Genomic DNA, 12908 nt, shown 5'->3' with positions numbered 1-12908 from the left:
TAATTAACATGATTATAAGTTTGACTATTATAGATAACTATTCATCTGTATTTTTTTAAATGATACATTACTTTTTTTGTTTTTGTTTTTCGAGACAGGGTTTCTCTGTGTAGCTTTGGAGCCTGTCCTTAAACAAGAGTAGAAATATACATATAACAAAATTAACTTTAAATTTCTATCAATAAACCAAAATCCATACCCATGTAAAATATTTTGATATTAACAGTTGTTTTTTGCATTAAAGTTGATTCAATAATCTATCATTTTTCCTCCAGTATTTCTATATCATATCCCCCTTTCTTTTTTTAGAAAGAGATTGATTATGACCAATAACAATTTGTAACCAACCCCCCTTAAATGAAAACAAACACTTATAACCAATATTTTGGGAATGTAGGTGTAGTTTTCTAGACTACTTCCTGCTGATTGGTGGGTATTGGTAATCTTTGAGGGACCCTGAGAATATCAGGATAATTATTAAGTCTTGGCTGGGGTATTTCCTGAGGCTGTATCATCTCAGCTGTTTTGGATGCTAGATCACCTGGGCCATTTTTATTGGTGTCTGGTCCCCTTGTCCTGAAAATATGTAACTTTTAAAGGTAACATACATATATTAATACAAATATAATCTGTGTGTCGTACACAAGTCAGCCAAAGATGATTTTTTGTTATGTGTTTGAGCAGGTAAAATATACATCATGTGTCTTGTAGTTACTTTAGGTTTATTTTCCCATGTCTGTAGTTAGGATTTCAGGGGTCTTCCTTGATCAAACCTGTTTTTCCTTAATCCAAAATGAATCCATAGCCTCTCATTTCCTGCAGAAACAAAAACACAATCTCTCCCCAAAAATGACATACATTTTGACTTAAATTTTGGATATTTTTTAAATATATAGGTTGGTTTAATTTAGTAGCTTTCACAATCAAATGTCTCTTAGTAGTTATCAGTCACCCATTAACAGTCAAAAAAATCCAAAGACAACGCAATAAAATACAGAATCCAGACTCTGTGTATTTTCATCTTTATGAGGCTTATCAGGTTTTTTATTACCCTATTCCCTTTTTAAGGACTTTATTATTTTTCAATCTATGACTGTTTTTACCCTTTCTCTTCTCTCCCAAGCCTACGCACATTTTTCAAACACTGTGTTCAGAGGCCTTTTTGTCTGAACCTGTTCTTAATGAACCTTTTCGTCTGTAGTAGCAAAAACCCTAAGTCTGCCATGCAGTGCATGGCTGGGAGAGACTGAGGGAATCCACCATGCTGCTGCTCAAGCCTGCATGCCTCAGCCAAGGGATGCATCTCTATACCATGGCCTGCATGAGAAACTCAACCTAGGAAGCTGTTCTTCGCTCCATTTCTGTGTGTCTATAACACCCCTCTCTTTTTTTTAAAAAAAAAAAAGCATTTTTATACTTTATATGAATGTACACCTACAACATTGGAGTGCCATATGTAAACAGAATTTTTTGTCCCTACTGCCCGGTCCCAAATAAACACTCAGAAGCTTATGTTAATTACAAAATGGTTGGCCAATAACTCAGGCTTATTATTAACTAGCTCTTACTTTTAAATTAACTTATTTCTATTAATCTATGTATTGCCATGTGTTCCATGGCTTCACCAGTCCTCTGGCATCTTGCTTCTTGAGTAGCTGTTCTCATTTCTCTTGACTCTGCCCTCTTCATCCCAGTCCTCGGTTTGATTGTCCCGCCTCACTTTATCCTGCCTTGCTATAGACCAATTGGCTTTATTATTAGCCAATGGGAGTAATACATATTCACAGCATACAGAAGGATTATCCCACAGCATTGCTCACAAAGTCCCAGCTCCACACTCATGGCAGAGTAAGTACCTTTGGATACATCTGTGGTTCTTGGTTCCTATCAGTGCCTCTGAAAACTAGAAGGACCCATCTTCCTAAAATCTTCCTAGTTCCTCTAGACCTACAAAAGTAATAAATATGAACTGCGAGAGGACCTGAGGACTTGTTCTTGAAGAGATGATGATCCCCACTTCCTGGAGGATGAAAGCTTTTCCAGGACAGTCCCAGACAGAGGCTAGGTCTCTTTTCCACATTTGTCATGCCAATTGGCTGTCTCATTGATGTCCAACTGCAAGAGATAAGAGGCATTCTGCAACTGGCCTCCAGACATGTGTCTTGCCCCTGCAGACAAATGACCATCTGCTCTCTCTTAGGCCTCCCCAGGGACATCACTCCTATGGAAGCAGAGCCTCATGGTCAGCTTTCATATCTAAGGAAGCTCTCACGTGGTCATTGATCTGTACCCCCAACACATTCCAGAAGCATGGGCCAGCACTCCTACCCACTGCCAACCATGTTTAGAAACCCTCTGCAAGCTGGGGTCCTGAGACCACATTTGTGTGGTGCTTACAGAGTTCTTCCTGGTGATAGTCTGCAAGGGCTGCCATGGCGTCACCATTGTCTGTCGGCATGTGGAATCGCCATGTGAGGCAGGGCATGGCAGAGAACACCTTCAGGGTCAGGTATTCTCTTTGTGCAGCATGCCATTCTCTGGGCAGCTAGGAAAGGTTAGATTGACCCAGGTATTTCTCTTAACAATCCTACAAGGCAGAACATGTGAGGAGACTGAGGCAAAGACTCCGGTAGCATGTTTAGCCCAGCAGTAGCATGTTAAGTGCACAGATGCTTCCTGGCTAAGGAAGTCCCTCTCTCACAATCTTCTGCTGCTACTCTCTGTTCAGGGAACCCACATCCAGAAGTGATATGGCTTCACAATGGACATGAGATCCAGGAGTCAGAGGACTTCCACTTTGAACAGAAAGGTGGCCGGCACAGCCTGTGTATCCAGGAGGTGTTCCCGGAGGACACGGGCACATACACCTGTGAGGCCTGGAACAGTGCAGGGGAAGTCCGCACCCAGGCCATGCTCACTGTGCAAGGTGAGCCTGAGCTGCTTTGGGGGAGCGGGGGTACAGCTTCTGCAAAAGCCATTTAGAGGTGAAGGAAACATGGGAGATTGCTCTGGTCCCATTGCAGCCTCAGAGACAGATCACTGTCTCCCTCTCCAACTCTTGCAGAGTGGGGCTTCCTTCCCAGCTTTCTGAAGTCCCAGCTCTCCCCGGGGTATTGCTAAACTGGATGGACAATTTGGTAGTGATGGTTTGGGATGTGAATTACACATGTATGAGTCCTTTCTCCTATCCTTTTTAAGAGAAAGGTGAGTTAAACACATGCAGTGAGCAACAGTTCTCAGCAGTCTCATTGGATGCAGAGCATGAGCATAGGAATATCCCAGCCTAGGACTCCATACTGCCAGGGCTCGCTGCCTTCACTTTGGCTTATATAAATTGATACTAATATTATCGTGATAACATGACCAAGGCAGATTTTTCAATGAGTATGTGCTGTCTCTGCATACCCAGTCCAATAACTTCTGGACCACTTATTCTTTAGTATCCTGTTGTCTTCCGACCCTCTGCCATCACAGAGAATGGAGTGGATGCCAAGCTCTGTGCTGAAGGGCCTCCATCTCCATTTTTTCCCCCATTGCCTACTTCCAGAACCTCATGATGGCACCCAGCCCTGGTTCATCAGCAAGCCTCGATCGGTGACAGCCTCCCTGGGCCAGAGCGTCCTCATCTCCTGTGCCATAGCCGGAGACCCCTTCCCCACTGTGCACTGGCTCCGAGATGGCAAAGCCCTCTCCAAGGACACTGGTCACTTTGAGCTGCTCCAGAATGAGGACGTGTTCACCTTGGTCCTAAAGGACGTGCAGCCCTGGCATGCCGGCCAGTATGAGATCATGCTCAAGTGAGTCTGCGTGTTCTGCCAGCCTCCCTCATCCCCTTCCTCAGACTCCTGACTCCCGGGCTGGGACAGGGAAGCCCGAGGAAACAGCAGCGGATCCAGGCCCAGTGCGGTTAGCATGCTCTTGGTTCTTATAGTTGAATAGAGCAGGTCCTCATGGAGAGTCCTCCTTCCCTCTGAGCTCAGTTCCTCAGGAGCCTCCCACACCACATATTGACTTGGCACATTATGCGGTGTATGAAGAATATGAAAGCTGTAGAAATGGGAAGTAGGCCTGGTGACTCACATCTTAATCTCAGCATTTGGGAGGCTGAGTCAGGAGGGTCATGGTGGACTTGAGGCCAGTCTGAACTATGAAGTTAGACCCTCTCTCAAGAGAGAAGGGGCTGTGAAAGAAGGTCTAGATTAAAGGTGGAGATACAGGAACATAAAGGTTAAAGAGGATATATTAGTATTAGATATCTGTTGCTGTGTAACAAATTACTCCAAACTTATACAGCAAATATTTATTATCTCACAGTTTCTGTGGACTGATGTGTTAGTTCATTTTCTGTTACTATAATGAAATGCCTGAAGCTTGATAGCTTTATAAACAAAGGTCTCTGTAGGTCCAAGGGTGGTAGCTTTATCTGGTGATGGCCTTCCTGCTGGCAAAGGGTGGTTCAGGGGTTCACGTGGCAAGAGGCAGAGAGCGTGCGTGCATGTCACGGTCTTCCTCTGCCTCCTCTTTACAACCACTAGTACTCAGTCACAGGGGCTCCGTCGTGACTGTTTATCTAGTCTTTACCTAGCCTTAATGGGTGCCTGACTACTTTGTAACTTCCTTCCTGAACTTTACCAAGTCCCCACACTGAGCCCATCATGTTCATCAGGATCTGCTCTATAAGCCACATGCCATGGCGTTTGCTGTGATGGCATAATGCCTACAGTAATTATGAGCATGTGCTTTCTACTTACATCAGCTGGCCGTTGCTACATAATAGACCACCCCAGATACCTTGAAGTGCATTTTTAAAAAAGAAAGCTATTATTTCTCAGAAATCTTTGGGTCTGTTTAGGAGTTATGCCCATATGGGCCGAGCTCTGTGGATCTGAACTAAACACAGGACCTTCTTAAAATTATCTGTTGTCCTGTTACCATCAGCCCTGCGCCTAGACTATGTCAACTGACTTTGCCTTATGTTTGAATTCATTTTACTAGGGGACAGATCTGCCTCTGTGATAGGAGCCTTGCTCACTAGGCCAGTACTAGGGCAGAAGCTGACTTGATGTGACAATACTTTCTGGTGAAGGAACAGTACTTTGAGATGATACGTGTATTAATCAAGGTAGATATCCTATAAGAGATGAAGTTTTTTTTGTTAGATTTTGTTCGGTTGGTTTGGTTTTATGAGATACTATTTCATATTGCCAGGTGGCCTCAAACTCAATATGGATAACCTTGAACTCCTGATTCTGTTACCTCCACCTCCTGGCTTTTTGTGAGATTTTGAATCAAAAAGAAAGACTGGGTCTTGGCCAGTGAAAAAGGACTTAGCTTTTAAATGAGCCAAGAAAGAAGGAGGGTAGAGGGCACAAAGCAAAGGGCTATAAGAAGTTTGCCAGACCCTTAGAGGGGGTTACACTGGAAGGGCAAGAGGCAGACTGTCTGGGACCAGCTGGGGACAGTCATAAAATGGAGCCTATCCCAGCGGAAGGGAATGCGGAAATTAACTAGCCTTCTCATCTGATAATGAGGGACACTGAGGTCTCAGGTCACCGACTTGATCATGGCCATGAGCTGAGCCGAAGTTCGAGCCCTTGTCTTCTGACTTCGATCAGATGTTCTTCCATCCTGGCAGCCTATCACTGGGAGTGTCTTTCATGCACTGGGAATTAGGGGAACCGGGAATTCACGCTGACCGATTCAGCCATGCATCCCTTGCCCTTTTCCTCCCAAAGTCTGGATTCCTCATTCCTCCGGGAGGCCATTGCCATAGTGCTGGCTCTGTCCCCAGCAAAAATGGAGTAAGTCAGTGGAAAGTTCTCTTGAGGAGCTCTTGCCAGGCCTTCCAGGGACCTTGTTCCTTCTCACTTTCTTTGTCCTGACAGAAGTCAGAACTAACCCATGGCGGAGGGCCTTTCGAGGAGGAAGTCTGGGTGGCTTGGAGGAAACCAGGGGGGCCAGTCTGTTTCTGCTTATATGGAGCAGTGGATGTGGGTATGCTTTAACTTTCCCTTCCTTTCGCAAGCTCTGATCAAGAGGAGAGCCTAGCAACAAGTCAACTCCAAACCAGCTGAGAACACAGACCAGGAAATCCGTTCTTTACCTTTGTATATAAAATCATCCTATGCGGGGGTGGTTTGGGGTCGGACCCGATGCAAGGCTTCCAACTAGAGCAAGAGCTTCTTATACAGGGCCCAGGAGAGGGGAGCGAAAGGTCTCCATATTAATGGTAGGTGTAGCATGCAGAGGGACTGCTGTGTCCTGTGTGGCAACACCAGGGCAAAGCCTCAGTCTCCACCCAAGTTTCTAATAGCGTGTGAGTGATATTTAAGCTGTCTCGAGATGATGTTCCTGCTGGTTAGGACACTGGTAGATGAGCCCCGTCAGGAGTCTAACTGAGCTTTGTAGGCTCCAGAAGAACCCATGACTTGCTTTCAAGGATCAGTAGAGGTTTGCATTTTAGGCTTTCGGGATAGTTACCCCAGTAGCCCAGACATGATGTACCAGTGCTTTGCCGCCCCAGCTGTCTGGAGACCTCAGGGTGAGGTCTGTGGGTAGGTAGAGACCCTGAGGACTTGATCTTTGTCTGTAGTCCCCACCATGGGGACGGGTCATGATGATGACTCCAGCCCTTACTTGATTCCTTCCATGGGGAGGTAAAGCTAAGCCTTGCTCCAGCTCAGCAAGCAGCTCAACTCTCTGGTTCTCAGCCTCCTAGTGGGTGGCTAGGGTAAAGTGGGGCCATCTGGTCAGTATTTGCTCCTGATTCCTATGCCTTATGACAAGAGGAAACTCAGTGAGGATATGTGGAAAAGAGCTACCAAGTGAACACCCACTGGGCATCTTGCTGTGTTCCATGCCAGTATCAGGCATGGAACAGTGTGAAGTAAGGAAAGAATGGCCTACCACTGCCCAGTGACCGGGCAGGATCAGGGCACCAGGGATCATGCTTACAGCCTGGCGCTAATGAGTTGCTTATTAAGCAGAGGTATAGCCTGGATTCTGCAGGTTCCTTGAATCGGTAGCTTCAGAGAACCTGGGCCTGGAAGAGGGGACAGACAGGAGCTGACAGGGGAGGAGAGAAGAATGGGAGAGCCGAAGACACAGAAAGGGATCTATGCCGGCAGAGCCTGGGGTGACGCAAAGGCAAGGAGTGGGGCAAAGGAGGAGGCCCCAACAGGTGGGAGAGGCTGGAAGAGAGCATGTAGGTCTGCCTTAGTTTTGCATGGGTCCCTGCCCGAGAATGAGGAGCAAATCCGCAGACCCTGAGAGCAGAAGCACACTGTCGGTTGCTAGTGTCTTCCGAAGAGGAAGTGCCAGACAAAATGAGGTAGGCGTATCACAGTGGCAGCAGGAGGGATAAGCACGTATTCCCAGATTCAAGGTGCAGGTGCCTACCAGGTGGACCCGTACACTTACGTGTGTATCCACTCCTATGGTGAAGGCACACGTGTATACAGACACTCCAAGAAACACACGAAGATCCCAGAGCCAACTGGTTCTGATGAACAACACCGTGGGACCTGCCTGCAGGCCACAAGGAGGTAGATCCAGCCCGTGTCCCTGCTAGTTAACTCTGTGAGTGTAGGCACACTATTTAACCTTCACACACTCCGTTTGTCTTAAAAGAACAGTGCTGTCTCTAACCTGTTGGAGCCATAAATGAAATGAAAGGAAGAGGTCCCAGAGCTGGCAGCTGCTATGTCTGTCATGGAACCTAAAAGGGTCCCTCGGAGCTAGCGTGCTACTAAGGCAATGTTACTAAGGGGACTAAGTGGGACCTGAGAGTCTCAGCACTGCCTTGCATAATCCCCACAGCCTCCTGTGCTTTCCTACACTTGCCAAACTTAGCTGGCATGTTGTAGAGAACAAGACAAAGCATGTGGCAGTCGCGAGGGCCAGACAGTCCCGGATAAACACAGTCCTTGGAATGGTAGAACCTACCCATTTAATTCCCAGACTGGTCCCTTCCCTGAACATCCTTTTGAAATGCCAGCAGAGGGCGCCCTCGTAGGCCAGAGGGCTCATCTGCTTTGAATCCTCCCTGTTAGCCACTGAGCCCCTGCCTAAGAAGAGGGGGACTCAGCCAGCCATGCACCCCTGGAGGCCGAAAAGTTCTGTGATTGTAAAGAATCCGGAGCCCTCCCCACCTGAAGGAGGGAAAGAAAGGCCACCCATGTCGGGAGACACGCTTGTTAGGTTTTTAACACAGAACAACACAGAATGTTCCAGTTGATGGGGGAAGGCTGGGACTGTTTTCAAGGAGAATTCAGCCGTTGGGGAAGTGACTGTCACCGCTTTGAGGGAGTATGGAATCAGATCACGGGGCATCTGAGCTGGGCCCGTCTGTATAGACCAGCGGCTTCATCACAGCTGCCAGCAGCCTTTATTCTTAGACTAAGTGATCAATTGATAGTGTTTAGAAAGGATTCCCACTTGTGCATGCTGCTGCTGTCCTAGATAGTTTTTATCCCTCCTCTTCTTTATAATCCAGAACTATAAAAATCAAGGTTGACCACAGGGTCAGAGCTCTACCCTAAATCTAAGTCCGGGATAGATGCCACAGCTAAGCCCTAGGCCTCCTCCTTCCCCGATGGTCCTCCAGCCCGTGACCAAGTCTACACTTGCCTTGTACTCCGTCCAGCCCTGGGCTGAATAGGTCCTTTGCCCAGGGAGTCTCACAGTCCTTACTGTACTGCTCTTGACTCCACCAGGAACCGGGTTGGCGAGTGTAGTTGCCAGGTGTCCCTGATGCTGCACAACAGTCCGGCCAGAGCCCCACCACGGTGAGTGCCCCCAGCAGTCGCCTGGTCAGGCCCCTGCACCCCGCCACCCTCCTCCTGGCCCCGAAGCCTGGGATTGTTTGTGTCCTCCTACTGAGACTACCAGAGCCAAAGGGAAAGATTGGAAGGGGATGAAGGAGGGAGGGCAGAGGAGGCAAAGGAGGGGGTGATGTGTGTTTCTTTTCTTTTCTTTTCTTTCTTTCTTTCTTTTTTTTTTTTTTTTTTTTTTGCACACACCCTTATAAGGCTACTGAAGTCATTACCGATATACTAAACCAACTAGGCAAGTGAGCGCCTCTCACCAATGTTCCCTTCTATAAACACAGCCTGGCCGGCCCCCACGTCCCCTTCCCCCTCCTCCTCTCTACCCTCCCGCCGCCCTCAGGGATTTGCTCTCCCCTGACGTCTCTGCCTTACCCAACCCCTTTTTCCTCCCGTTACTTTCCCTTTTTCCCCCTCACTGGTTGTTGCAGGGGGCGGGAGCCTGCCGGCTGTGAGGGCCTCTGTAGTGGAGGAGTTGGTGCTCATGGTGATGGTGACCGTGATGGGACCCTGAGGCCTGGCTGGCCAGCAAGAGGGCAGGGTTGGCCAGAGGAGGAGGACGGAGACGAGGAGGACGAGGACGTGAGGGGCCTGCTGAAGAGACGGGCGGAGACCAGGCTGCACACCGAAGAGGCCATCCGCCAGCAGGAGGTGGGGCAGTTGGATTTCCGCGACCTCCTGGGAAAGAAGGTGAGCACCAAGACCCTGTCTGAAGAAGACCTGAAGGAGATCCCAGTTGAGCAGATGGATTTCCGCGCCAACCTCCAGCGGCAAGTGAAGCCAAAGACCGTGTCCGAGGAGGAGAGGAAAGTGCATAGCCCCCAGCAGGTTGACTTCCGCTCTGTCCTAGCCAAGAAGGGGACCCCTAAGACCCCCATTCCGGAGAAGGCACCACCTCCAAAAGCTGCCACCCCAGACTTTCGCTCGGTGTTAGGTGGCAAGAAGAAATCGCCCGCAGAGAACGGCAGTAACAATGCTGGGGAAAGCCCCACACCTGTAGGCAGTACACAGCCAGTTGGGGCCCTGAAACCCACAGGCAATGCCAAGCCTGCTGAGAACCTGAAACCCATAGGCAATGCCAAGCCTGCTGAGAACCTGAAGCCTGCAGCCAATGCCAAACCCACTGAGACTCTGAAACCCATAGCCAACGCACAGCCTGCAGGGTCCCTGAAACCCATAGGCAATGCACAGCCTGCTGAGACCCCCAAGCCCGTGGCCAATGCCAAGCCCGCTGAGACCCTGAAACCAGCTGGGAAAGAAGAACCCAAGGAGGTTAAGAATGATGTGAACTGTAAGAAAGGGCATGCCGGAGCCACAGGCAATGAAAAGAGGCCCGAGAGCCAAGGCTCGGCCCCAGTCTTCAAGGAAAAGCTACGAGACGTCCATGTGGCCGAGGGTGAGAAGCTGCTACTCCAGTGCCAGGTGACCTCGGATCCCCCGGCTGCTGTCACCTGGACACTGAATGGAAAGACACTCAAGACCACAAAATTCATCATCCTCTCCCAAGAAGGTAAACGGGGGGTGAGGGTAGGGAAGCTGGGGCGCCTGTACCTACCTGGGTCACTGTCAAAGCATGAAGCTGCAGTCTTCCTGGTGGTCACTTGTAGCCATAGCCTGAGGTGGAATAGCCAACCCTATTCCTACCTCGCTTATAGGATGGGCTCCCAACTGAGGGGCCTTGGCTGTATACATGACTCCACTGTGGGTGAGAGTTGGCTTTCTGATCTGTGGGGTACATGCTGTGCCTTGGGGTCTGTCCGGCAGAACCTTCTCCTGGCACCCCACCCAGGACCCCTGTGAGCAGACCCAGGACCGAGTTGTCCAACATTCCCCCCCACCCCCGTGAAGAGAGCTATGCTTGCAGACTGGGAACGGGAGGACCTGGAGCTGAGGTCAGCTGGGGGGCCCTGAGCCCATTACTAATTAAGAAGTGTTATTTGAGTTTAGGAAACAGTGAGTTGGCATGCTGGTATGGAACTAGGGACTGGCGTCAGCAACAGTTCAGTCTTGAGAACATTGTGGGTCTGAAGGGGCCCGTGGGCAAGCCAGACACTCGGCACAGCCCGATGGCCACACTCACGCGGGACAGAGCCGCTCCTTGCTTCCTAATTTGGATGAGACTTTTGTTTGCTGGTGTTTCACATTCTTGGTTGGGGGATGGTGAAAGTCCTGCCACCTATGGCCTTTTGGGCTTTGGAGTTCTCAGATGGGCCAGTTTACACCAGAGAAAATGGGGGTGAGAGGAGATTTATCACCAGCCCCTTGGCATGGTTTACTGTTCTTTTACATTCATTTATTTATTGTATATCTCTGTGTATATGTGGGGGGGGGCAAGAAGGGGGTGACTTGATTGATTATGAATGTGGCCACACTGCCGTGGTACATGTGTGCGGGTCAGAACACAACTTGTATAAGTTGGTTCTCTCCCTCCACCGTGTGTGTCCCCTGGAATCAAACTCAGGTGGTCAGGTTGGGCAGCAAACACTTGTACCTGCAGCTGAGTCCCTTACCAGCCCTCAGTGTGTTTTAAGGCATTGTTATCCATCCCAAGTCCTGCCAGGGACTCCTAAGTCAGATAACATCTCACAGCCCACTGAGGTGGATAGGGGAGGGATGGGGTCCTGCCTGAGCTAGAGCTGACCCTAGTGGGTCATGAAGAAGTTCCCAGGATGTGGCGTGAGCCCTTGAGGTGCAGAGGACGGTCTTTGCAGAGGCTGAGCGGACAGGTCTTAGCAAATGCCAGTGCACTGACAGGTCAGCCCATTCTTCCCCTCCTCTGCCTCCAGCTGTGCTCTGGTCACTCCCTCTCCACCCCCTCTCCCCTCATCCCACAGCTGTCCACCTCCAGAAACCTGGAAGAAGGTATTTGCAGATAGCAGTGTCCTTGTCCCTTACTCCACAGTTCAGCCAGCTAACCCAGAGGGCCACAATATACAGAGTCTAAATGTTGAAGGACCAAGAGGCAATCTGGAATTTCTTTCAGCAGAGAGATGGTGTGGCCTTCTGCTAATGTGCTGACACAGTAACTTTTTCACATGGATGTCCCCAGCTGGTCAGAATTCTCCAGAAGATATCTGTCCCCATGTCTGCTAGTTCCGTGTCTATGATGTCCACACACTGGAGGTCTTAGGGCCACTGTGGTAGGGTGAGAAGAGCGAGACAGTGGACTCCGCCATCCTCCCCGTTGTCCCCAAGGGCCTCCCCCCCCCTCACATAAACTGGAAAAGCTTGACCAGGGGTGTTTCCCAGGTCACCGTGTCCAGGGACCTCTCTGGGCAGGATGGAGGACAGCCACCAGCCTGGGACATGTAAGTGATGGAATCCTGCCCAGTACTGTCCACGAGTACATCCACCTCAGGGACACTGAGGTTCAAACAGTGGTGAAAGTGGCAGTTCCCAAAGCCAGAGCCACCACTGGCCACTTACAGACCGTCTGTTTAACTGAGCAGTGTAAGGCAGACCTGATCGGAAAAGAGTGCTCCTGAGCCACGGGCCACTGACTTACTTCTCTTAGGCCTGGGAGGCTTGGAGTAAACTTTAGAGCAGAGATGTAAGCAACATCTTCTCCTCCCAAAGGGAAGGACTGAAATCCTCAGTGACAACAGAGGAAATGCTGGCCAGGCCAGCCTGAGAAAAGGGATGGGGGGGAGTCGGTGGGGAGACTGTAGAAAGAGCTCCCACCCAGACTTCAGAGTATATTCCCAACATTTCAAAGTAAGAATATCTTGTTTACATCAGTTCAACGCCACATAGGAGGCCATCGAGACGTCTTACACTTCCTGTTCACTTCATTCACACTACTAGGGATCTTTAGAGAGGTTAAGTAAATTGCCCAAGGTTTCACAGCTCTTAAGTCACAGAGCTGGGATTGTAATTTCACATAGTTGAGATTTTTATGACTAGACAAAAAATATCGGGAGACAGGTGGTACCCTCCTAGGCTTTCCAGGTGTCTGGTCTTTTCTCTGTGATGGAGGGAGCAGACCTTGACGTGAGCCTCTCTTGCCACAGTAAAGGGAAGAGTGCTTGTCCTCCAGATAACAGCCCCACTTCCTAAGCCTGCACTCACCAAGTCTTTAAGAGG

The 12908-nt window shown here is 49.3% G+C and overlaps 1 protein-coding gene across 2 annotated transcripts in view; it reads left to right on the top strand.

The window, feature by feature from the left end:
- The window catches only part of Mylk (myosin light chain kinase), a 181620-nt gene that overhangs the window by 87012 nt on the left and 81700 nt on the right, over window positions 1–12908 (top strand). For both annotated transcript variants that reach the window (XM_059277280.1, XM_059277279.1), the window contains exons 12-15: window positions 2729–2926; window positions 3548–3797; window positions 8715–8786; window positions 9257–10335. In XM_059277280.1, the coding sequence (XP_059133263.1) occupies window positions 2729–2926; window positions 3548–3797; window positions 8715–8786; window positions 9257–10335 (1599 nt within the window). The remainder of the gene's footprint in view (window positions 1–2728; window positions 2927–3547; window positions 3798–8714; window positions 8787–9256; window positions 10336–12908) is intronic.

This window comes from Peromyscus eremicus, chromosome 12 (genome assembly GCF_949786415.1).
Source record: "Peromyscus eremicus chromosome 12, PerEre_H2_v1, whole genome shotgun sequence".
Classification (NCBI taxonomy): domain Eukaryota; kingdom Metazoa; phylum Chordata; class Mammalia; order Rodentia; family Cricetidae; genus Peromyscus; species Peromyscus eremicus.
Note: the sequence above shows the minus strand (reverse complement) of the source record. Positions and strands in the feature narration are given on the sequence as shown.